We start from the raw sequence: 19,061 nt of genomic DNA on the forward strand, positions 1-19,061 counted from the left end.
TCAAATAGCCTGTGACTATTATAACTTACTGATAAAAGCCATTCTACTAGATGTAACTGATCTATGCACAAAGCTGGACTGCAGTTTGCTGATGATTGATGGCTTCATTTGAACTCATTTCTAAACATGAAAGCAAGGAGAGAGAGCGCTGCATCATGAAGTCAGCAGTGAGCCCATCCTTTAAGCAGTTATCAATGCAAAACATGAGCTTCCTCGATTTCGCCGTTCTGTCACAACAAATCATGGGATCAATCAATGTGAGGGAAAATTTACATAATGTTGTTTACATCAAAGAGATTAAAACTTTGGTGTATGCTGGTAATCTATTTAGATGTCCTCTTCCAGGAAATGTGGGAAGAAACACACATGAATTACATCAAAAGCTGTCTGATTTCTGATAGGACTTTCTTGCGCCAATGCAACTTTGTGTATCTTAAAAAGCATGTGCAGTGAGTTTCAGAATTAGCTCGTGATAATGATAAAAACTAATAGTGTTATTGCTGAAGAAATTCCTAAACAACAATTTTGTAAATTGCCTGTACCAAAGATGTGAATAAACACAAAGAATATAGGGGTGTGATTGGTTTACTTTTTTCATTATAAATTCTACACAGCTGTAACAAAACAAAAAGACACATCAACACACCACAGAGGTCACAAAAGCATACCACAAAATATACAGTACACAGTACAGAGAGAGAACTAAAGCACTGAAAATATATATATATAAAAAAAAGAACCCTAAATTAAAAAAAAAAAAAAATCATTTTTATCTTCTGGAAAAGCACAGATAAATGAAAACTCAGTAGTTCCAAAATTACAAATCCGCTTTCTAGAAAAACAACTTTGATATCACAATATTTTTATATAAAACATTCAAATAAAGAAGATGCTCCATGTTCACTTACCTAACTTTGCCTGCCTTCACAGTTTTGCTAACAGTCAACTTTGAAAGTCAAAGTCAGTAGACAGACATTGAAAATTAAAAATGAGCCTTATGGGCACAGATAGTGGTTTGAAGTGACCTTTTTAAAAAAAAAAAAAAAAAAAAAGAAACGAAGGCCGTTAGTTCCAGTGTAAAAAAAATGGTAAAAGGGCCTGTCAACCCATTATCTTACTTCTGTGACCTGCCAACAGTATAAGGGAGAAAGCGAAATGCCACTACCTAAACACAGAAACACTTCTGACGCTCAAAGAGTCTTTCATATGGTAAAAATAAAATGTACACCACACACTCCAGCAATAATCCTGATCCCTCCCACACCTTCTCAGCTCTGCTTGTGTCAAACTAGAGTGTAGCTGTGCCTAACAAGTGAATCTGTGACTACTGCACTATGGCCCCTGAAAGTCCCATTTTGTTGTCATGAGAAAACAATGCAACAGGTTACAGCTTGAGATTGTCAAACCATTTCACCAAATTCCACCAATTCTTACAGTAAAAGCTGATGATAATTGGGCTTCTGAGTGGAACTGCTGCATGCTGTGGCTCTGAGAATGGTTTCATCACAGGCTAAAGGACTGAAAGTCTATGAAAGACTTGGCTAGAAATGGCGGCAATTACCAGTCCAGGTCAGCAGCTTAGTAGCCACAGACACTTTGAGCTCCACATTGTGCACAATACTCCTCCTGCTTGATTGACAGAGTAATCACTATTTGAATTTACAGAGGAAACACCAGCACAAAGAAAAAAGTGAACAATTGTCTTAATATAATATACATCGATGCTGGAAATGGCAAGAACAAATTTATACAACATAATAGCTTTCTTGTTTGGTGGCTTTTTATCTGGATTTATAAAAGCAAGCAATATTAGAGAAAGGATTGACATTTGTAAATGCCTGGGCTGTTTCTGCTGAAAAGCTAATCAGGGCTATTGGATGAGAAATATATCACCGTTCACAGGTGGCAAAAATGCAATTAAACAAACAGCACTAAAGCAAACACAGCATGTTTTTTAGCAGAAACATTACAGCCATGTGTACCAAACAAGATTAAGTATTATGCCCATTAATCATGAATAAAACAGAATGTAAGCCTGTGATGTTTTGTTTTTTTTTTGATATACCGAGCACAGTGCAGAGAATATCTAAACCCCCAAAACAAAGTTAAACTTACATGTAGACACAAATGCAAGGAAAAAAAAATGGAATTAAAATGTCATTTTGTATTTAATTCAGGGTAGAAAAGTAAGATTCAGCCAGTGTCAGACTGTGTCAGCCGTTTCTCATCATTCAGCTCTATTCTGCAGTGAATTTAAGCAAAAGATATGACTGGTGAGTTAAGACTTAAATCAAAAGTAATCTTCATTTTTAAAAGGTGATCCAGTGATATCACATTATGACTTTGAACATGTATGGTTTTAAACCTGTGGTAGTATAGATGAATGGAAATGAACCAATGTGTCTTTAATTAAATGGGGGAAAAACATGTCCAACAGGTCAACTCCAGGTTATAAAACAAGCATAACAAATGCCAATCATGGTGTTTCTCCCAGGCTCCCCCAAAACAAACTCATTTCCACGCTTCACCTCATGTTGTCCCCTGCAGTCCCCTCCTAGTCTAATAAAAAAAAAAAAAACTTAGCCCTGTTGTCCTCCTTCCCTTCATCCCTCTGTTGGTTGCCCTCCTGGACTCTGTTCATCACTGCCAGAGAGAAAAACACACAAAGAGCAAACATATAAATATCACCAATATCCAATCATTAATTTCTTTTTGTAATGATCAGAAATCAAATCAACTTAGACATTTGTGTATAAATTTGACTAAGTATGGTCAAGATGCTTAAATCTTATTGATTTACAATATTAAAATAATGCAATCTATTTTAACTAAGCAAAAAAGTTGTTGTATTGTTTTCTTCTATATTGAATAGGTCATTCACAGTGTAGATGGGGGAAAAAATATGAACCCAGTTGCTAATGACATCAACAAAAGCTAATTGGTTTCTGGAGCTGGTAAACCTGCAGTCCAGTCGATGAAATTCGATTGAAGGTGTGGGTTAGACCTACATCTGCTGATGTCAGTAACATCTTTTGCTGCTGGCATTACACACTGTATGCATTATAAGCTTATGTTACTTTATTTGTGTACCAAACCAAGTCAGTTACCAAATATACAAGTCATGATTTCATATCTGTCTCTGCCTTTGCTGCAGTCTTTTAGGCATTTCTTGTTTAATGGTTTAACAAAAAAGAAACATCACTTGATAGCATATGGAGATGGAGTTTTACATCTTCTCATTATATCCATTTCAAAAGCAAAGCAAAAATGTGTTTGCAATCTCTTTGCAGTTCTGAAATGTCATCCAGTCTGCTGTCAGTGGCTCCAAAATTACATGAAACAAGGCTTGCTTAAACTGGCTTTCACATTCGCATCAAATATGCCACTAACATAAATTTCCTGATGAAATGTTTTGAATGAGAATGACTCTGCACAGCTGTCACCTTCCATCGTCTGCGCTGCAGGGCCAGCTTTTTCAAATGTGCTCTCTTTGAACTAAAACTGACTTTAGACACTCAATCAGCATGACTGATGTGTCTGAAGGTATTTCTTCTGACTAAAGCTTATGCTTGTGTAAATCTGATTGCAACTGTACTTTAACTATATTCACCAGTCAGATTGAACCCCTTGATAAAATTAAAACATCGCAAAACCTTGCCATGTTCCTGCTTTCACCACCAGCCTTTTCTATGATGATCCTTAGCTGGAGCTCACTGCTGGACTACTGTTACCAAAATTCAGGTCTCTGACCCTTGGCCCTTGACCCTTTAGCCCCACGCTGTGTCCACTGGCCTGACCTGTTCTGTGGGCGGTTTTTTGTTAAGGAGACCGGCTGATTCATTGGGCTTGTCTGTCTTCATCTCCACCACTATGTCATTGTTCACCTCTCTACTGGCACTGCAGAGAGAAGGCAGGAAAAAAAAACACACACGCACACACACGCACGCACACACACACACACACACGCACACACGCGCACGCGCGCGCACACACACACACACACACACACACACACACACACACACACACACACACACACACACACACACACACACACACACACACACACACAAGCTGAGTCAGTGAACTGTGTTGAACAATGTTTCCCTTGTACAATTAATGGATCTATACAGCCTGCTGACTGCTGTTTGGAATTCTACATAATGTTCTTGACATGACATCTAATTGAGGGCAGCTTTACACAGCGTGAACTTTAAAATTTACAGTTCTGGGGTCTACTGTAATTCAATTTGTTAAGATTTCTCATGCTTTTTTTGCTGTTTCAACACAAATTTACACGGATCTGAGTCTAATCTAAGATGAGGTCAGATGAGATCCTGTAAGTCACTGATCCTGACTAAAAAGAAGTATGCGACTTTTACGGTAATATCTTTTTGAGAGGCTTCCAATTGAGACAGTACAATGCATACTGATATGAAAACAATGAAATCAGGAACACCAAAAGATAAAGTGAAAACTCTGCCAAACTAGATTTGGGGTCATGTAAGGATCAAGCTCAGAAAAAGTTTGAAACTTTGAGCCTGAGGATGTTTGCTCAGTATTCAAAACAAAATGAATGGCATAAACAGATTGTTCTTATGCTGAGCAAATCATAATAAAATTAAACATGATCAACAATGCATAAACATCTTGATGTTTTACATGCACTGTAAATGAATACTACAAGTAGACAAGACAAATGGTGTCATAAAATTATATTTAACTGTTAGAAAACTGGTAGAGAATTTGTCATGTCTTATCCCAAAATTTCTTCTGAAAAGCAAACCTCTAACTTCTACTCCTCCCTTCTCCTCTTTCCCCCCTTTTCTACCCACACTTCCTTCGTGTCCTTCTTGCAGCAGGGCAGCTTGCTCTTCTTGTTCAAGAAGTAGAGGAGTGCCACCAACATCAGCAGCAGCAGGACACACACCACCACGGCTACCACCACTGAGCTGGAGCCTCCCTGATGCTTGTCAGCTACAATGCCGCAATAGAGAGACACATGGAGGGAGAAATGGAGGGTGGGGCAGTGATGGGAGGACAGAGGAGTAAGGGAGGCAGGGATGGGAAGTGAGGGGTTGATCACAGTGGAGGAGGTGGGAAGAGGGTTGAGGCAAAGGGGAGGTTTTGATTTTGAAGGAGCAGTGATGGTGGGTGGGGGGCATCACATGGGATACAAGGACATTGGATATTTGATTTGTGGGGTTAAAAAGAAAGAGGGAGGTAGGAAAATGATTTCATTTGTGGAGAGAAAAAAGAAAAGTTGGGTTGATAGAGAAGAGTGGGGTTCAGAAGAAGACAAGGGGTGGATATGGGGTAGAGAGAAAAGAAGCAGGGGCGGGGGATTGGGATTAGGTTAGTTTTAACTTCTGAATGCAATGACTGAAATGTCATGGGACCCCAAACAGGGCCTGTATACTAAACAGCTGACATAAAACAACACTGAAACTACTTACTAATTCACTTACATTGGTATTACTGTAGTTGTGAGGACATGACAAGTTGATGTTGTTCAAAATAAATTAACTTTACTATAAATTTAAGAGGTAGGTATCTCTTAAAGAAATAGATCAATATTTAGTTACACAGTTCAATACCTTTTTGTGTGCTAGCCAGTACATGGTATACAATCCCTTTGGCCCATAATTAGTGATCACCATATTAGTTAATGTAGCTTCTATAGTCCTCTGATACACAAGTTAAAGCATTCAAGCAAGAAAAACACATAATAATTACCTTTGTTCTAGCAGGGAGTACAAATTAATTCTCTGCTACATTCCTCTCTTGAAGTAAAATAATTTAAGAAAAACTATTACATGCAAAACAGTAACTATACTGGCAGTGATCAGTGCTGTAGGCTGACACTGCAATGGAATTCTTGTGATGTCCAAAAACGCAAACCCTCCCATTATTTTCTCCAAAGAGTCTGGCCTCACAACTACAGTAGTACAAGCACACATAAAATACATAGAAACATTAGCTCTTGTAAACACAAATACAATAAACTGTGCGTACGCGCAGACATCAATACACACACAGAGTGACTTACAGGTCTAGATGTGTACTACACACGTCAATAGGGTTAGCGGTACAGACCTGACTTAAGCACAGGGTTTCCAGAGAGCAGCACTTTGAGAGAAAAAGAGTTTCTCAGTCCCACAGCAAAGCAAAGCAAAAGCCACAGCACACATCACTAAGAGCATATGCACACAACGTTACAGACAACACACCCCGGGTGAGTGGAAACGAAGGGAAAGCGAGAAACAAGACGGCATTTGGAAAGAGGTGACCACAAAGGAGACACAGTGAAGACACAAAGAGAGGAAAGGAAGGAATAGAATAGAATAGAATCCTTTATTGTCCCCAAGGGGCCGCAAAAATTGTAGTAGCATCCACAAAATATAGGACAGACATCATACAAAGGTGACAAGAGAAGAAGAATAACAATATACAATATCCACAGTGTTCGGTAGCAAGAGGGCAAATATACAAGATTACAGTACAGCAGAGGGAGGTGTGTGTGTGTGTATGTGTGTGGGCCGGGCTAAAAGGAGATGGTAGAGAGGGGATTTCTAAATTACAAGGTTTGTACAACAAAGAGTCCTGAGAGAAGAAGGGAAGAGAAGAGGAGGAGGAGGGAGAAGGCTCTACCTCTGTTGGCCGAGTTGTCAAGATCTGCAAAAGAGAAAAAAAAAGAATAAGCTAGTTGTAGCTAAATAGTTACACATTGTAATTACTGGGTGTAAATATTAGTGACACCCCATTCTAAACTACACATAGCACAAAGTAGTTTGTGTGATGCATAAAAAGCCTCTTAGTAAACACTCATTTTATAACTGGGGCTGAGTTTGAAGAGCTGGAATTCTAAATGGTAATCTTCCTGAACTAAAATAAAAACCAATACTACTGGACTGATTTCACCGAATCACATTTTAGGAGACCAACAAAAACACATCTCAGTACCATACCCAAAAACGTGTGCAGGGAAAAATGAAAAGGAAGGAGATAAAGCAGCATAATTGCTGCAGCAATGTCCTGACACTGACCTTTTTTGAGAGATACTGGTAAGGTCTTGCTATCTGTTCCGTGGTCATTGGAGACCTCACAGGTCACGCCGTCCTTCAGGACCTCTGCAGTAGCTTTAAGCATCATGGTGCTCACCACCTTGTTGCCTTCCACTGATATGGACTGGCAGGAGCGAAAAGAATGAGGGAAGGGAAATGGAGGAAGGAGGACAAATCAGAGACTTGAATTTTTACATATTCCTTCATCATTTATCTTTTTTTTTTATTTTATGTTCAGTCTGTCCACTCTAGAGAGGCTTTTTACCATGTTTCTTCCCATGATCCTCATTTATAGACACTATATCAGTCAGTTGTATTCAGAAAATGGTTAAATATCTCTTATCTTTGAGCATACATATATTTGCCTCACAAATACTTGAAGAACCATTATTTATCTAATTTTATGACTTTATTTAAAATAATATCTGTCTTTAAAGCTACTTTGGATGAGATTTTCTTTTTTTCACACCAATAAGAAATATTAGAATAAAATATTACTTTTTATAGCCAAGCGAACTGTTTCTCTCTCTCCTTTTTCTACTGCTTTTGAAGTTTCAGAAACTGGTTCTGTGAGATCTTGAGATGTCATTAAAAATAAATCATGCCTCAAACTTCACTTCTGGACTCAAATAAAAACACTAATAGTGATAGCTCTGTGTTTTTGAACCATATCGTTGCCTCTGTTTTTTTCTGTTCTTGTGTGATTCTTTGCAGGAAACTTCCCGTAATATGTCTAAAACTAACTGATTCCTGTAAACTGGATATGCAAGTTTGTCTCTGCTTGTTTTGGCTGTTTTTTCACATTTTTACCTCTTTTCCTGAGGGTTTCCAGGTGAACTGAGGGGCAGGGAAACCATAGGCTGAGCACTTCAGAGTCACCATGTCTCCTTCTTTTCCTACCTCTCCAGCAGTGTGAATTTCAATCATCGGCTTTCCTGAAGAGGCAGTGAGAGGGCGGTGGGTGAACAAAGGGGACTTTTCTTATAAATACTGCAGCCAAGCAAATGTATCGCCAAGCTGCTTCCACCAACTACAGAACTACATCCTTCGATGTGATTGAAACAATAGACTACACAACATAGCGCTGTATTATTCTGTGTGTGCTTGTATTATGCTTATGATAGAGTATGAAGTGTTCATATGTAGGCCTCATATTTCTAAAAGTTGCTGTCAGTGTAAATGTAGTGATGGAAAAATAACTGTATACATATGAGTGTTTGATTATGTCTTGTTTCACTGGTTTTCCTGAGGTAGTTTGTGCATGTAGGCCTTTCACTGTGTGTGGTTATGTATATGTCTATATGAGCATGTTACCTTTGACAGTGAGGTTGACACTAGCCTGGGCTGTCAGTCCTGGCACAGATGGCACAGCTCCAACACACATGTACACTCCAGCTTTGTCATAGGACACATCATGTATTGATAGAGTGCCGTCCTGGGAGAGCACATCTGAGCCCTGGAAGAACACAAACATGCAGAAATAAAACCAACAGGAATCTTACCGTTATCCATCAATTCTTTCATTGTCGTTCTCTGCATGTTAATATAAGGGCAGAACTGAGGTGTGAATATCTAGTTTGACGGCACTCTGCTATGCTGGGAAAGCAAAAGAAAAGCCTTCTCATCTACTTTTCCAAAGCTTGATGATAACAGATCAAAGTCAGTCCTCCAATATGAACCGGTCTCTTGTAATTCTTTGCAATCTCACCTCCTAGGAATTTTTTCTAAGCACCAACAAATTCTCCACCCAGTAAAAAAGCAGTTGGTGTGTTTCTGTTTCACAAGAGACACAACAATAGATATACAGGCTACAACAAAGAGCCTGACATCGAAGGAACACTCTGCATATAACAAATGTATGAGTGTCAGTGGTATCACAGTATCAGCATGGTAGCAAGTTGCTTCAAACTGACTATAAGACTAAGCAAACCGTCTGCTCTTTGGTATGTTTACTATGCTAACATTTCTTTTGAATATGACAGGATTTGCATTGTTTGACACAGAAAAGAAAGACCAGGAGTGCTCCACATTTCCTACTACCTATTACTGTCTGTTACACTAATTTAATCATTCAGAGGATTTACAGTTGCATACTGAATATATATATATATATATATAAATAAAAGTACTGTAAAAGCTCTGGTATGTTAAAAAGCTGAGCCAGAGTTGAAAATGTCCAAATACAGCACCCTAGGAAAGACTGAATTCATGTTCAGCATCCAGCCAGTATTGTAAAAATGTAAGAATGATAGGTTTGCATGTTAATAACTATTAATGAGGAATGCTATGAAATTATTCTGGAAAATGAGTAATATTCTGTATTTGCAGAAACACACTTTTCCATGACAGGGAAAGCAGGAGTTGAAGTTTAGCAAAGTTCTGAAGCACACCTTTTTCCAGTGAACAGTATGTGCTGCAGAGGCCTTGGTCTTACACTGCCACTCCACCTTGTCTCCAAGCATGACGACCTGAGGTTTCACAGGGGTCACACTCATCGGGTCAATGTCTGAGAGAGAGCAAGACACATGAAACCTGAGGCTTTCTATGCATATTAAGGCATTAAAGAAGTGCCACTTAAAATCAAAGATGCTCAGCAATTGAAAAAAAAAAAATTTAATAAGGCTCTAACAATGACTACACTAAGCTGAATATGTAATAATTTTTTATAAGTACAAAGCTAATGTACTTACTCTTATGCCTGTTTTGAAGCTCAGGTGAAGCCTATTACATGCTATTTTCTACGCTCCCTGTGCTTAGTGTGTGTGATAAGATCAAATTAGTGAGTGTGGTTGGGATAACATTAAAGTAACAGATGAACTGTGATAAATTGAATTGGATATCGGCTGGCTAAGAGGATTTCATTAAAGCTCATTCTGTTCTAACCTTTTTAATTCTATGAGTTACTGAGGAAAAGAATGGCTTTATTGCAAAGGCTCAACTGCACAAAACAGGAGGAAAAATGTTTTTATGTGTTTATGTGGGTTTAGAGTGTGTCTGTGTTTATATCTTTGGCTGACTCACAGTTCACAGTGAGGGTGATGGTTCCACTCAGGTCAGCTTCCAGATTATCATAATCTGTGGCTGTGCAAGTGTACACACCAGCATCTGTGCGCTTGACTGATTTCAGTGTCAGAAGACCTAACTGACCAGGAATGCTTTTTTCCTGGAATTGGAAGGACAGTGGAGGGTAAAAACTTAATCGGAAAGTTTTATCTTATTTTTCTTTACAAATTTTGAATAGAGAAGTAGAAGGAAAATTCTTTGACTTTCAATGCACACGTACATCTTTAGTGAATTCAAACTCAGGCTGAGGGTTACCATCAGTCTCACACTTCATGATGACAGTATCTCCTTCTTTGATGGCACTGGTGTTGAGCAGGGAAAAAGTTGCTTTCTCAGAAGGATCTGGATAGACAAAAACAGGTGAAGATTCCTCCCTTGGATACATTACATACATACATACTTTCCCAATATCTTTAGTACCTTTAGCTGAAAATCAAATTCCATTGTGGTTGTGTAAATCTAGTGTTTACGAAAGTGAAAAATATATCACCAGATGCAATGCTGGTAGGTGACATATAATTTTATATAGTGCTATAACCTATTAACCTACCAATAATGTAATTAATCATTACTCGATCCATTGTTTGTCAAAATGCGCGACCAAAAATCCAAAACTGAAAGGTCAGTTTACTACCATATGTGGGGAAGAAAAGCATGCAATCCTGACATTAAACAACTGGACCAGCAATTGTTTTGGCCATTTTTACTAAACTTTTTATAGCATAAAAATATATGACACAGGGTCATGGAGCAGTAAATTAGAATAGCAGAATCTATAATATACAGTGGCAAAAATATTCCAGACGAAAACTGCTCAATCTGCTTGGTTTCCACTCACAGTTGAGGTTGATGGTGATGGTGTCAGACCTCTTCTGTTTGATCTGGTTGTCTGGCATGCTGTACTCCACAGTGCACTGGAAGACAGAGTCCTTGTCAGCCTTGGTGGGCTGCATATACAAGGTGCTCTTGATAGTGTAGAGACCTGAAGCCTCCTTCACCACAGAGGGAATCATGTAAGTCTCTGACAGAGAGGAGGGATGGAGAAAAAACATTTAACAATTGATGGAATGGCTACAGAAAGCACACAGACTTCCTTCTGCCCTTTAAAACCAAACTAAAAGAGAAAATGTATGTTTACAAGCCGGAAGGCACATACTCTCTTTTCTGTCCTTGACTTCAGGTAGGGGCTGGTCATCTTTGAACCAGATAATTCTTGGCTGGGGGTGTCCATTCATTGTTACACAGGTACCAATCTGATATATGTGGAAAAACATAAGAAGGACAAAAGAAAGATAAGTGACAGAAAATGCGTATCCTTGAAGGTCATATAAAAAAAGAGAATGTGCAAACACACAAGCTGCACACACGCACACACACACCTCAGCAGTTATATTTTCTTCCACAGAAATGGCCTGACTTGAGGGCCTTGTGAGTTCTGGCTTCTCAGGAGCAACTGAGACAGAAAAAGGAAGGCTCATTATTATATTATTATGATTCACAGGAAGAAAAACATTAACTCTGAGATCCAAAAACACACCCATGCTGCATTTCTATACATGCTGCTGACCTTGTTAATTATGTTGAGCAGTAAATATCCCACCCCACATTATTCCACTGTGACCCAGTTCACATGAGCTGATAAGGGTCAAATCACAAAAAACACCCTCTTCTCTCCCTCACACACGCAGCCACACACACACGCACACGCAGCCACACGCACACACACACAGCGACACGCACACACACACACACACACATATATACACACACACACGCGCACTCACACACGCGCACTCACACACAACCATAAGTGTGAGTGTTCCCTCTTGCTTCCCTGCTTTATTCCCTGGCTGATTTGTTCACAAGGTCATCTTATCACTGCTCACAGCTGTTGACTTATTATAAAAATAAACAGTAGATGGTTGGTATTTTACTTTGTCTCACTCAATTAAGTCTGTGTTGTTGTTTTTTTCACTGCTCCCAAAACTGCATTTTTAAAGCCATTCCTCTCGCACACACTGTACACTACAGGCAACCATATGTTTAAATGAATAATATTGTAATAACTTTCAAAAGTAGGTTTCTTAACCATCAACATTCTGAAATTGCATAAAACTCTCTTTTGCAGCCTGTCATATTCAACCTAAATATGTTTTTAGCCTTGACTGAAAAATGGTTTTATAGAAATATTAAAAGCAAGTCAAGAGATTTTGCTAAACAAACATAGTGCTGACTCTGTAGTGTAGGCCTCCTGAGGGAGAGAAAAACTAGGCTATCACTGCTGCTGCGCAACCTTCTGGAGACCCCATAACTCAGACCTATTAACGTTAAGGTAGGACAGACACACTATAATTCATCCCTCAATGAAGTGGGGTGGTCAAATGTGGACAAAGAATAATTGCTGGTTTGTGAGATAGGCTGTTTTCTTACGATGGTGGGCACTAAGTGCATCTAAAAACGCCTTTAACAAATAGCACTACAATGAGGTATTGTCAAATAATAACTGGCCCAATCACAGTTAATAGCTTATTTTATGAGATTACTTTAAAGTTCAGTGCATATGTATGGACATGTTAATGGCTCACTTGTAAACTCTGTTTCAATTAGCAGCTAAACCAAAGAAAGGGTTATTTTTGCTGTTCTCCCAACACAAATCCTTCATCTTTAGAGTGATTGATCTGTCTAATACAAAATGCAAATGAAACCTATTCATTTTGGTGTGACTGGCAAATGATTGATGTCTGCTTAGAGGTAGAAGTGGGAGGGGTAAGGACAGAGTGGTCTGCACCAGGGTCAGGCCTGGTGATAAATTTGGACTGTTATTAAGGTGACATATATGAGACATGACAGGTGTGATTGAACTATTCATCAGTTGTGTGAAGAGTGATTAGATTGTGATTAATTGACCCCTGGGGAACTTATCAAAGGAAACTGATACGTTCCCCAGTCATAGAAAAAGTCTCCAAAGTCTTAGACATAATGAAAAAAATGAAACTGAGTGTGCTCTAATCTTGACAGATGTAGACAACTGTGACCAATCATACCTTATTTTACTGTATTGCTATAAAAAGGCTTTTCATTAGGTTGGGCAACGGCAAAATGCAATCAGCAAACATGCGTTACGGACAATTAAGCCCCTTCTAAATCAAAGCGTGCATGAACACCCACGCAGATCTGATTCAAAGTTTTAGGGACAGTGAAAACCAAGCCAAAAATTCCACACATCAGCAATTGATAGAGATGTGAGGAGAAGTTTCTTTAAGTTCATGTTCAAGTCATAAAAAAAAAAGTCAATGTGCACTAGTTGACTCACAGAAGACTTTAAGCATAGTGGAGGAATCTGCAACCCCAGCAGGCCCAGCAGTGGCCTGGCAGTAGAAGGTAAGCTCATCAGAAGGTTGAACAGAGGAGATGGTCAAGGTAAAGTCCTGTCCAATAGAAACCCGGCCTGTCAGAGGAGTGCCATCATCATTTTTTCCTTCGCCACCCTGGGAGCGGAAAGCCACACGCTTCCTGGTTCCCTGCTCTTCCTGGTAAGCCAGAGATAAAAAACACATAGAAAGAGAATAGCAGAAAGATGAAGCACCATGGAAGAAGAAAAAAGGACATAAATAAATAAATCAATAAGAATTTAGGGGATCCAAGACCTGTAATCAAATCAAGTCTAAAAGGAACTGCAATACTTACAATGAACCATTCAACAACCGTGTTGCTTGAGGATGATGAGATAGTATATGTGCAGGGCAGTTTGGCAGTTTCTCCTTTTAGCACCTGGACTTCAGGAGCCACCTTTACAGTCACAGTTCCACTGCATGCTATAGAGAAAACCACAAAGATAGACATCGAGTTATGATGAAATACTTCAACTAGAAGGACTAAAAGGATCGTTGACACACGTCAACAAAACAGACATATACAAGGATTTCATTTAACCCTGGAGCATCAATATCAGTCTGTATATTAATGAGGTGGGTGTCATTTAGTGGTAGGATGTGTCAATAGCACTGCAGACAGAAATAAGGGGAAATAGAGTGAGATCTATTAATTTAATTTACAATACTGGATTACAAACTGACAAGACTATTCATACGAAAAAATATAGCATTATAGTACTTAAGTGTTCAAATACACAACACTGAATAAAAAAACAACACATACAGAGATAGTTTTATAACTTGTAAAAGCTCAGTACTGTGTATTGCCTTAAAGAATGACACAAGGAAATGAGGAGCTGCAGAAGGAAGAAGGAAAGACAGATGGATAATAAAATCACGATGACTACAGCTTATAGCTCCATGTTCTTTGATTGTGTTTGTTTAGTAGCCTTGGGGCTTCTGAATGTTCAAATACTGTGTTTTCGAGAACCAGGGATAACTGTGTGGTGACCATGAGGAGCTATCAGCAGTGGTGCATGCCTTCTTCTGCAACGCCTTGAGTGATTCGCACTCATCACTTCTTGCACACGCATCACATACACCAGCAGCAACAAGAGGCCGGGTTTGTGATTATCCCATGCTTTTAGGCACAGTATATGTGCCACCTCCCCTGATGGAAAAACATGCCCAGAGACACATACCCATGCATGCACACACACACACAGACACACACGCAATACAGTAAACAGACACATAGTTGTAAGACCCCAGAGATGACAGTTGACACCAGAGTGATGCCAGAGGAATGGACCACACATGCAGAGACACCTTTAACACAAATCCACTGCAGTAAAGTTTTATTATCTTTAATTAAGACACATGGCAAAATAGCTAATTATGCTATTGCCCAAACAAGGTTTGTTTGGAACACATAGCACTGAACATTTTGGTCAATGGGAGAGAAGTAGATTCTGCTGCAGGAGTGGTCTGTGTTGTGAGTGTGAGGATCTATTTGCTGAACAACTGCACAGAAAGGTTGATGTTGTTTAAGTGGCCAATTCATCTAAACAAGTCAAGAAGATAAGACCAGTATATTTCATAGTCTGTCCACCTTCATATGCATTACACTTTAGTGAGCTCATATGAAAGATGGTACTTTCCAGCCATAAATAGATAAAATGAACTAATATGCCTGTAAAAAATATATATATACAGGGTTATGGGAATTATGGAAGCCATGTTTTAAGAAAGAACCTATAGTTAGAAAATGTTTACATAAATCAATGGATGCATCAAGATACATAGAGTAAACAACATTCCCAAAAATCAAGTGTAATTAAAATCCAGAGTGCTATCTGAGATTTATATTCTGGACATATATCTTGGTTATAAACAAGCCAGCCCCATATTGTGTATGACAACATAAATTAATCATGCATCAATTTCTGGACTACAAAATCTGCAGTTAAATAATTTATTTGTTGTGAGAAGCTGCCAAGAGTGGGAAAGACTGACTTCTGGGAATCATAGTACTTTGACAGGCTACTTTTTTTTAATAACAGGGCATGAAAATGCAGATGGAGAAGATGAAAGAGTGTTTGCTCATAATAACTAAACAAGTGTGAAATGGCCACTTTGTTTTTACTCTACTGTGGAAATGGAGAGGAGGCATAGGATTGAAAGAAAAAAAAATAATCGAGAAAAAGCACATAGAGGAGATGATAAAGAGATTCGTCAAAAATACACACTGTGATTGCTTGGTGTCTGTGTGTATTTGTGAGTGACATTCCTCCAGGGTCAGATGCTGTGATTCACCATGAACCACAAACCACAGGGAGATCAAGGGTCAGTCAAGCGCTGACATCTGATGAAAAGATCTCATGTCTCTCTCCAATGTTTTATTCTTTGTTTACTTTTTTCACTTCCCTCGTTTTGTTTTTATCCTGCCTTTCTTGTCCCTTCTGTTCATTTTTATTTTGCTCTCTTTGTCCCTACCCAGCATCCCCCTCTCTAAATATTTTTGTTCGATCAGCGCAGTAGCTCTCAAATGAACCAACATTAGTTTTACAAACAGAATCTCATGTTCTGTAAAAAAGATGTAGCCCCCACCCACAAAACAGGAAAAAAATCCTCCTCTGTGTCTGTGCCAACACAAACAGTGAGTGAGACAAGCGAGTGTACAAGAATGTGAGCAAACCAAGCGATTTTAGACAGCACTCAGGATTGAAGAGTCCTGCTAAGTGGTACATTGCAAAAATACAAGCTCCCACATGCAACAATAATTCAAGTGATTTACTGGAATATGCATAGACAGCCCAAATTTTAACTTGATTACTCACTTGTCTTTTGCAAAACATATGTAATAAATCTTAAATCTTCTGAGAATGCTTGAGAAATGGTGTAGAGAAGTAAAGTTGACAGTCCCTCCAATATTAAGTGATTAAGTTTGTAACTTTTTTAAAAAGCTCGTTCATCCATAGGATGAATTTAAATAACTTATAGGCACTCTTAAATAACCTGCTCTTCTATCATAAAGCCTCAGCTGTACTTTGTGTTTTGTACTACTTAGCACATATTAGCATGCCAACTAAGATGGTGAAAGTTGGTAAAAGTCGTAGACACTCAATCCTGTTCTTTGTTAAGGATAAAAACCTGTAACATTTACCTCCATGTAACTGACAACATTTAGTTGTGTTTCTTGTGCACAATTTTGTATTCATCTGTCATCCACTACATTTCTGTGGTTCAAGTCACACAATACTGATCACACTCACTTCCTGTGGAAACATGTTTATTCATCATCATTATTTGTGTCATATTTTGTTCACCTTTTCTCAGAATTTTCCAGACATAATGGAATAAAACTAAAATAGCTGGACCCTAACTTTTATAAAAACTGGTTTGGTGCAAGTAAACACGTCATTGTGAACAGCGCAATGGCTGAAGGAGAGTCCATCTGTACCACTTCCATCTTTTTCTCTTGACCTCATCTCCCCTTCCTTATCTCTCTTTTGATTTCATTTTCTGGCTTTCCTGTCTTTCACACACATCTTTTGGTGTTGATCACAATGTGTTTTGGCCCAGAGTGATCAATCAGGCCGCTGCTCTGTGAGCTACACATGAGGCAGCTGGACAGACAGAGACAGGCAATTAGAGCATAATTAGGGAGTCCTCTGTTCAGTGTGTGTGTGTTTGTGTATTTAGAGACACGGGCTGTTGGCTGTGCCTCTCTATGTGTGGGGAAAAGAAAGAGCAGTGAGGGCTGTTGGCGGGGGTAGGGGCAAGCTACGTGGGGGTCTCGGTAGCTGACGCAGTCCAGATAATCGGATTTAGTTGAAGAGAGGGAAAGTGTTTGTGAGGTGGAGTGTGATGAGGTACATGACCGGGTAGAGAGACAGATGGGAACGAGACAGTCAAAGTGTGACCTCTACGCACACATACACACATCTATAATGCATGTGATATTTATGAACTGAACCAGCCCAAAAAGCTCTGGTTAAATACAGTGTGCGCAGAAATAAAAAATCCAAATCTACAGTCAAAGCAGCATGGCGGAGTGGAGGAGACTGAGAGGGTCGTGCCAGTCCCACATCTACTAAAAAGTTAATGTAAAACCATCCTTTATACGCGTCTACCTCCTTTTGCCTTCTCTCTGGCTGCATCCCTTTCTCTTACACTCTTTTTTTCCTTTCGCACAAAGACACACACTAACTCACACAAGCGAGTGCCCCCATTATGAAAAGAACCAGCTGGATCTTCACTCTCCTGTCCTCTTTCCCCCTCTTGTTCTCCCCTCACCTACTGTCACATTCTAGACATCAAACCAGGAGCCCCTTTCTCTCTCTGACTCTCCTCTTTTTATCCCTCATTCACAAAGAGCATCCTTTAATACCCAGAGCACAAACTCGCCTGTGTTTCTTGTCTACTCATGTATGTGTCTGAAACAGAAGAGAATGTAAAATAGCACCATAATAAAAAAAAAGAATAGTAAAAGAGGAAAGAAAGTAAGAGAAAGAAGGAAAAAAAGATGATGTGTTAGTGCAAACCCTCATGCACATATAACTGCAGTTTATTTAAGAAGCCACCATGAACCTTCTTTCAAGATAGTGCCTGCTTATCTCCTTAGATGGACGTTCTGTGTAACACAGCTTTATTTAAATCTTCTATATACACCTGCAGGGTAGTGCTAGGGGGTACAACAAAAGTGTGTTAGATTTCAGTGGGCATGTGTCAAAGACATGTGACAACACATGTAAAGAGTGCATGGAAGAACTGACTATGAAGTGAGTATAAACCAAAAAAGGACAAGGGAGCAATGTGGTACCTAATGAGCAAGGAATGTCAGTAGGTGTGTGTGTTGTGTGTACCTGGACATGAATGTATGCCTCTGTGTGTGTGTGTGTGTGTGTGTGTGTGGTCTAAAACATCCCTGGCCTCTAGCAGGATTAGTGTCTTTGAATGTTGGCAAAGCAAACGGTGTCCTGCTGCAGCAGACACAGCCTCAATGTCAGAATCCCAGACAGCACAAGGTCATTAAAAAACATGCAACAATAACTTCCACCATCTTATTCATCACTTTCCATTGGGCAGCACCTTTGTGTTAAAAGTGATTTTGTAGGCTCCTATTTGCCTTTTCTGTTGTAATCAGCACTGCTGACACATCAAGCTTAATTTACATTTGCCAAATATTAGCAGATTTCATCCTCTAGAAATAGAGGAGTTGCTGCTTTCCTTTGTCCTGTGTCATTGTAAATGGAATATTTAGGGATTTTGGGCAGTTTTAACTTTTTGTTTGAACCAGACAAGGAATTTAAAGACACTGCCCCCAGTTCACCAACATTTTTTGACAATTTGATGTTTCATAGACTGAATTAATTGAAAAGCTAATTGGCAGATCAATCAATAAAGAGAAAACGATCACACAATTTGTAATTTGTCTATACGAGTTTCCAATGCTGGTGAGAATTGTTGATGGTGAAGACCATATCAAGCCAGTTCAACAGGGGCTTGTTCATCTCCATGTCTTCAGAAAGAGTTGAGCTATTTTGTGATCTGATAG

General features: G+C 39.1%; 1 protein-coding gene across 1 annotated transcript in view; it reads right to left on the reverse strand.

Annotated features, from left to right (window-relative positions):
- Window positions 1–612: 612 nt before the first annotated feature.
- bcam (basal cell adhesion molecule (Lutheran blood group)) overlaps window positions 613–19,061 on the reverse strand; it is a 43,114-nt gene continuing 24,665 nt past the window's right edge. The window contains exons 2-16 of the mRNA XM_026317705.1: window positions 13,815–13,942; window positions 13,441–13,657; window positions 11,507–11,580; window positions 11,284–11,380; window positions 10,966–11,148; window positions 10,348–10,469; window positions 10,086–10,227; window positions 9,455–9,570; window positions 8,379–8,520; window positions 7,875–7,999; window positions 7,047–7,188; window positions 6,652–6,675; window positions 4,836–4,977; window positions 3,798–3,897; window positions 613–2,643 (exon numbers count right to left, since the gene is read on the reverse strand). Coding sequence (XP_026173490.1) covers window positions 2,641–2,643; window positions 3,798–3,897; window positions 4,836–4,977; window positions 6,652–6,675; window positions 7,047–7,188; window positions 7,875–7,999; window positions 8,379–8,520; window positions 9,455–9,570; window positions 10,086–10,227; window positions 10,348–10,469; window positions 10,966–11,148; window positions 11,284–11,380; window positions 11,507–11,580; window positions 13,441–13,657; window positions 13,815–13,942 — 1,757 coding nt within the window. The 3' untranslated portion in view covers window positions 613–2,640. The remainder of the gene's footprint in view (window positions 2,644–3,797; window positions 3,898–4,835; window positions 4,978–6,651; window positions 6,676–7,046; window positions 7,189–7,874; window positions 8,000–8,378; window positions 8,521–9,454; window positions 9,571–10,085; window positions 10,228–10,347; window positions 10,470–10,965; window positions 11,149–11,283; window positions 11,381–11,506; window positions 11,581–13,440; window positions 13,658–13,814; window positions 13,943–19,061) is intronic.

Source organism: Mastacembelus armatus, chromosome 16, assembly GCF_900324485.2.
Source record: "Mastacembelus armatus chromosome 16, fMasArm1.2, whole genome shotgun sequence".
Classification (NCBI taxonomy): Eukaryota; Metazoa; Chordata; class Actinopteri; order Synbranchiformes; family Mastacembelidae; genus Mastacembelus; species Mastacembelus armatus.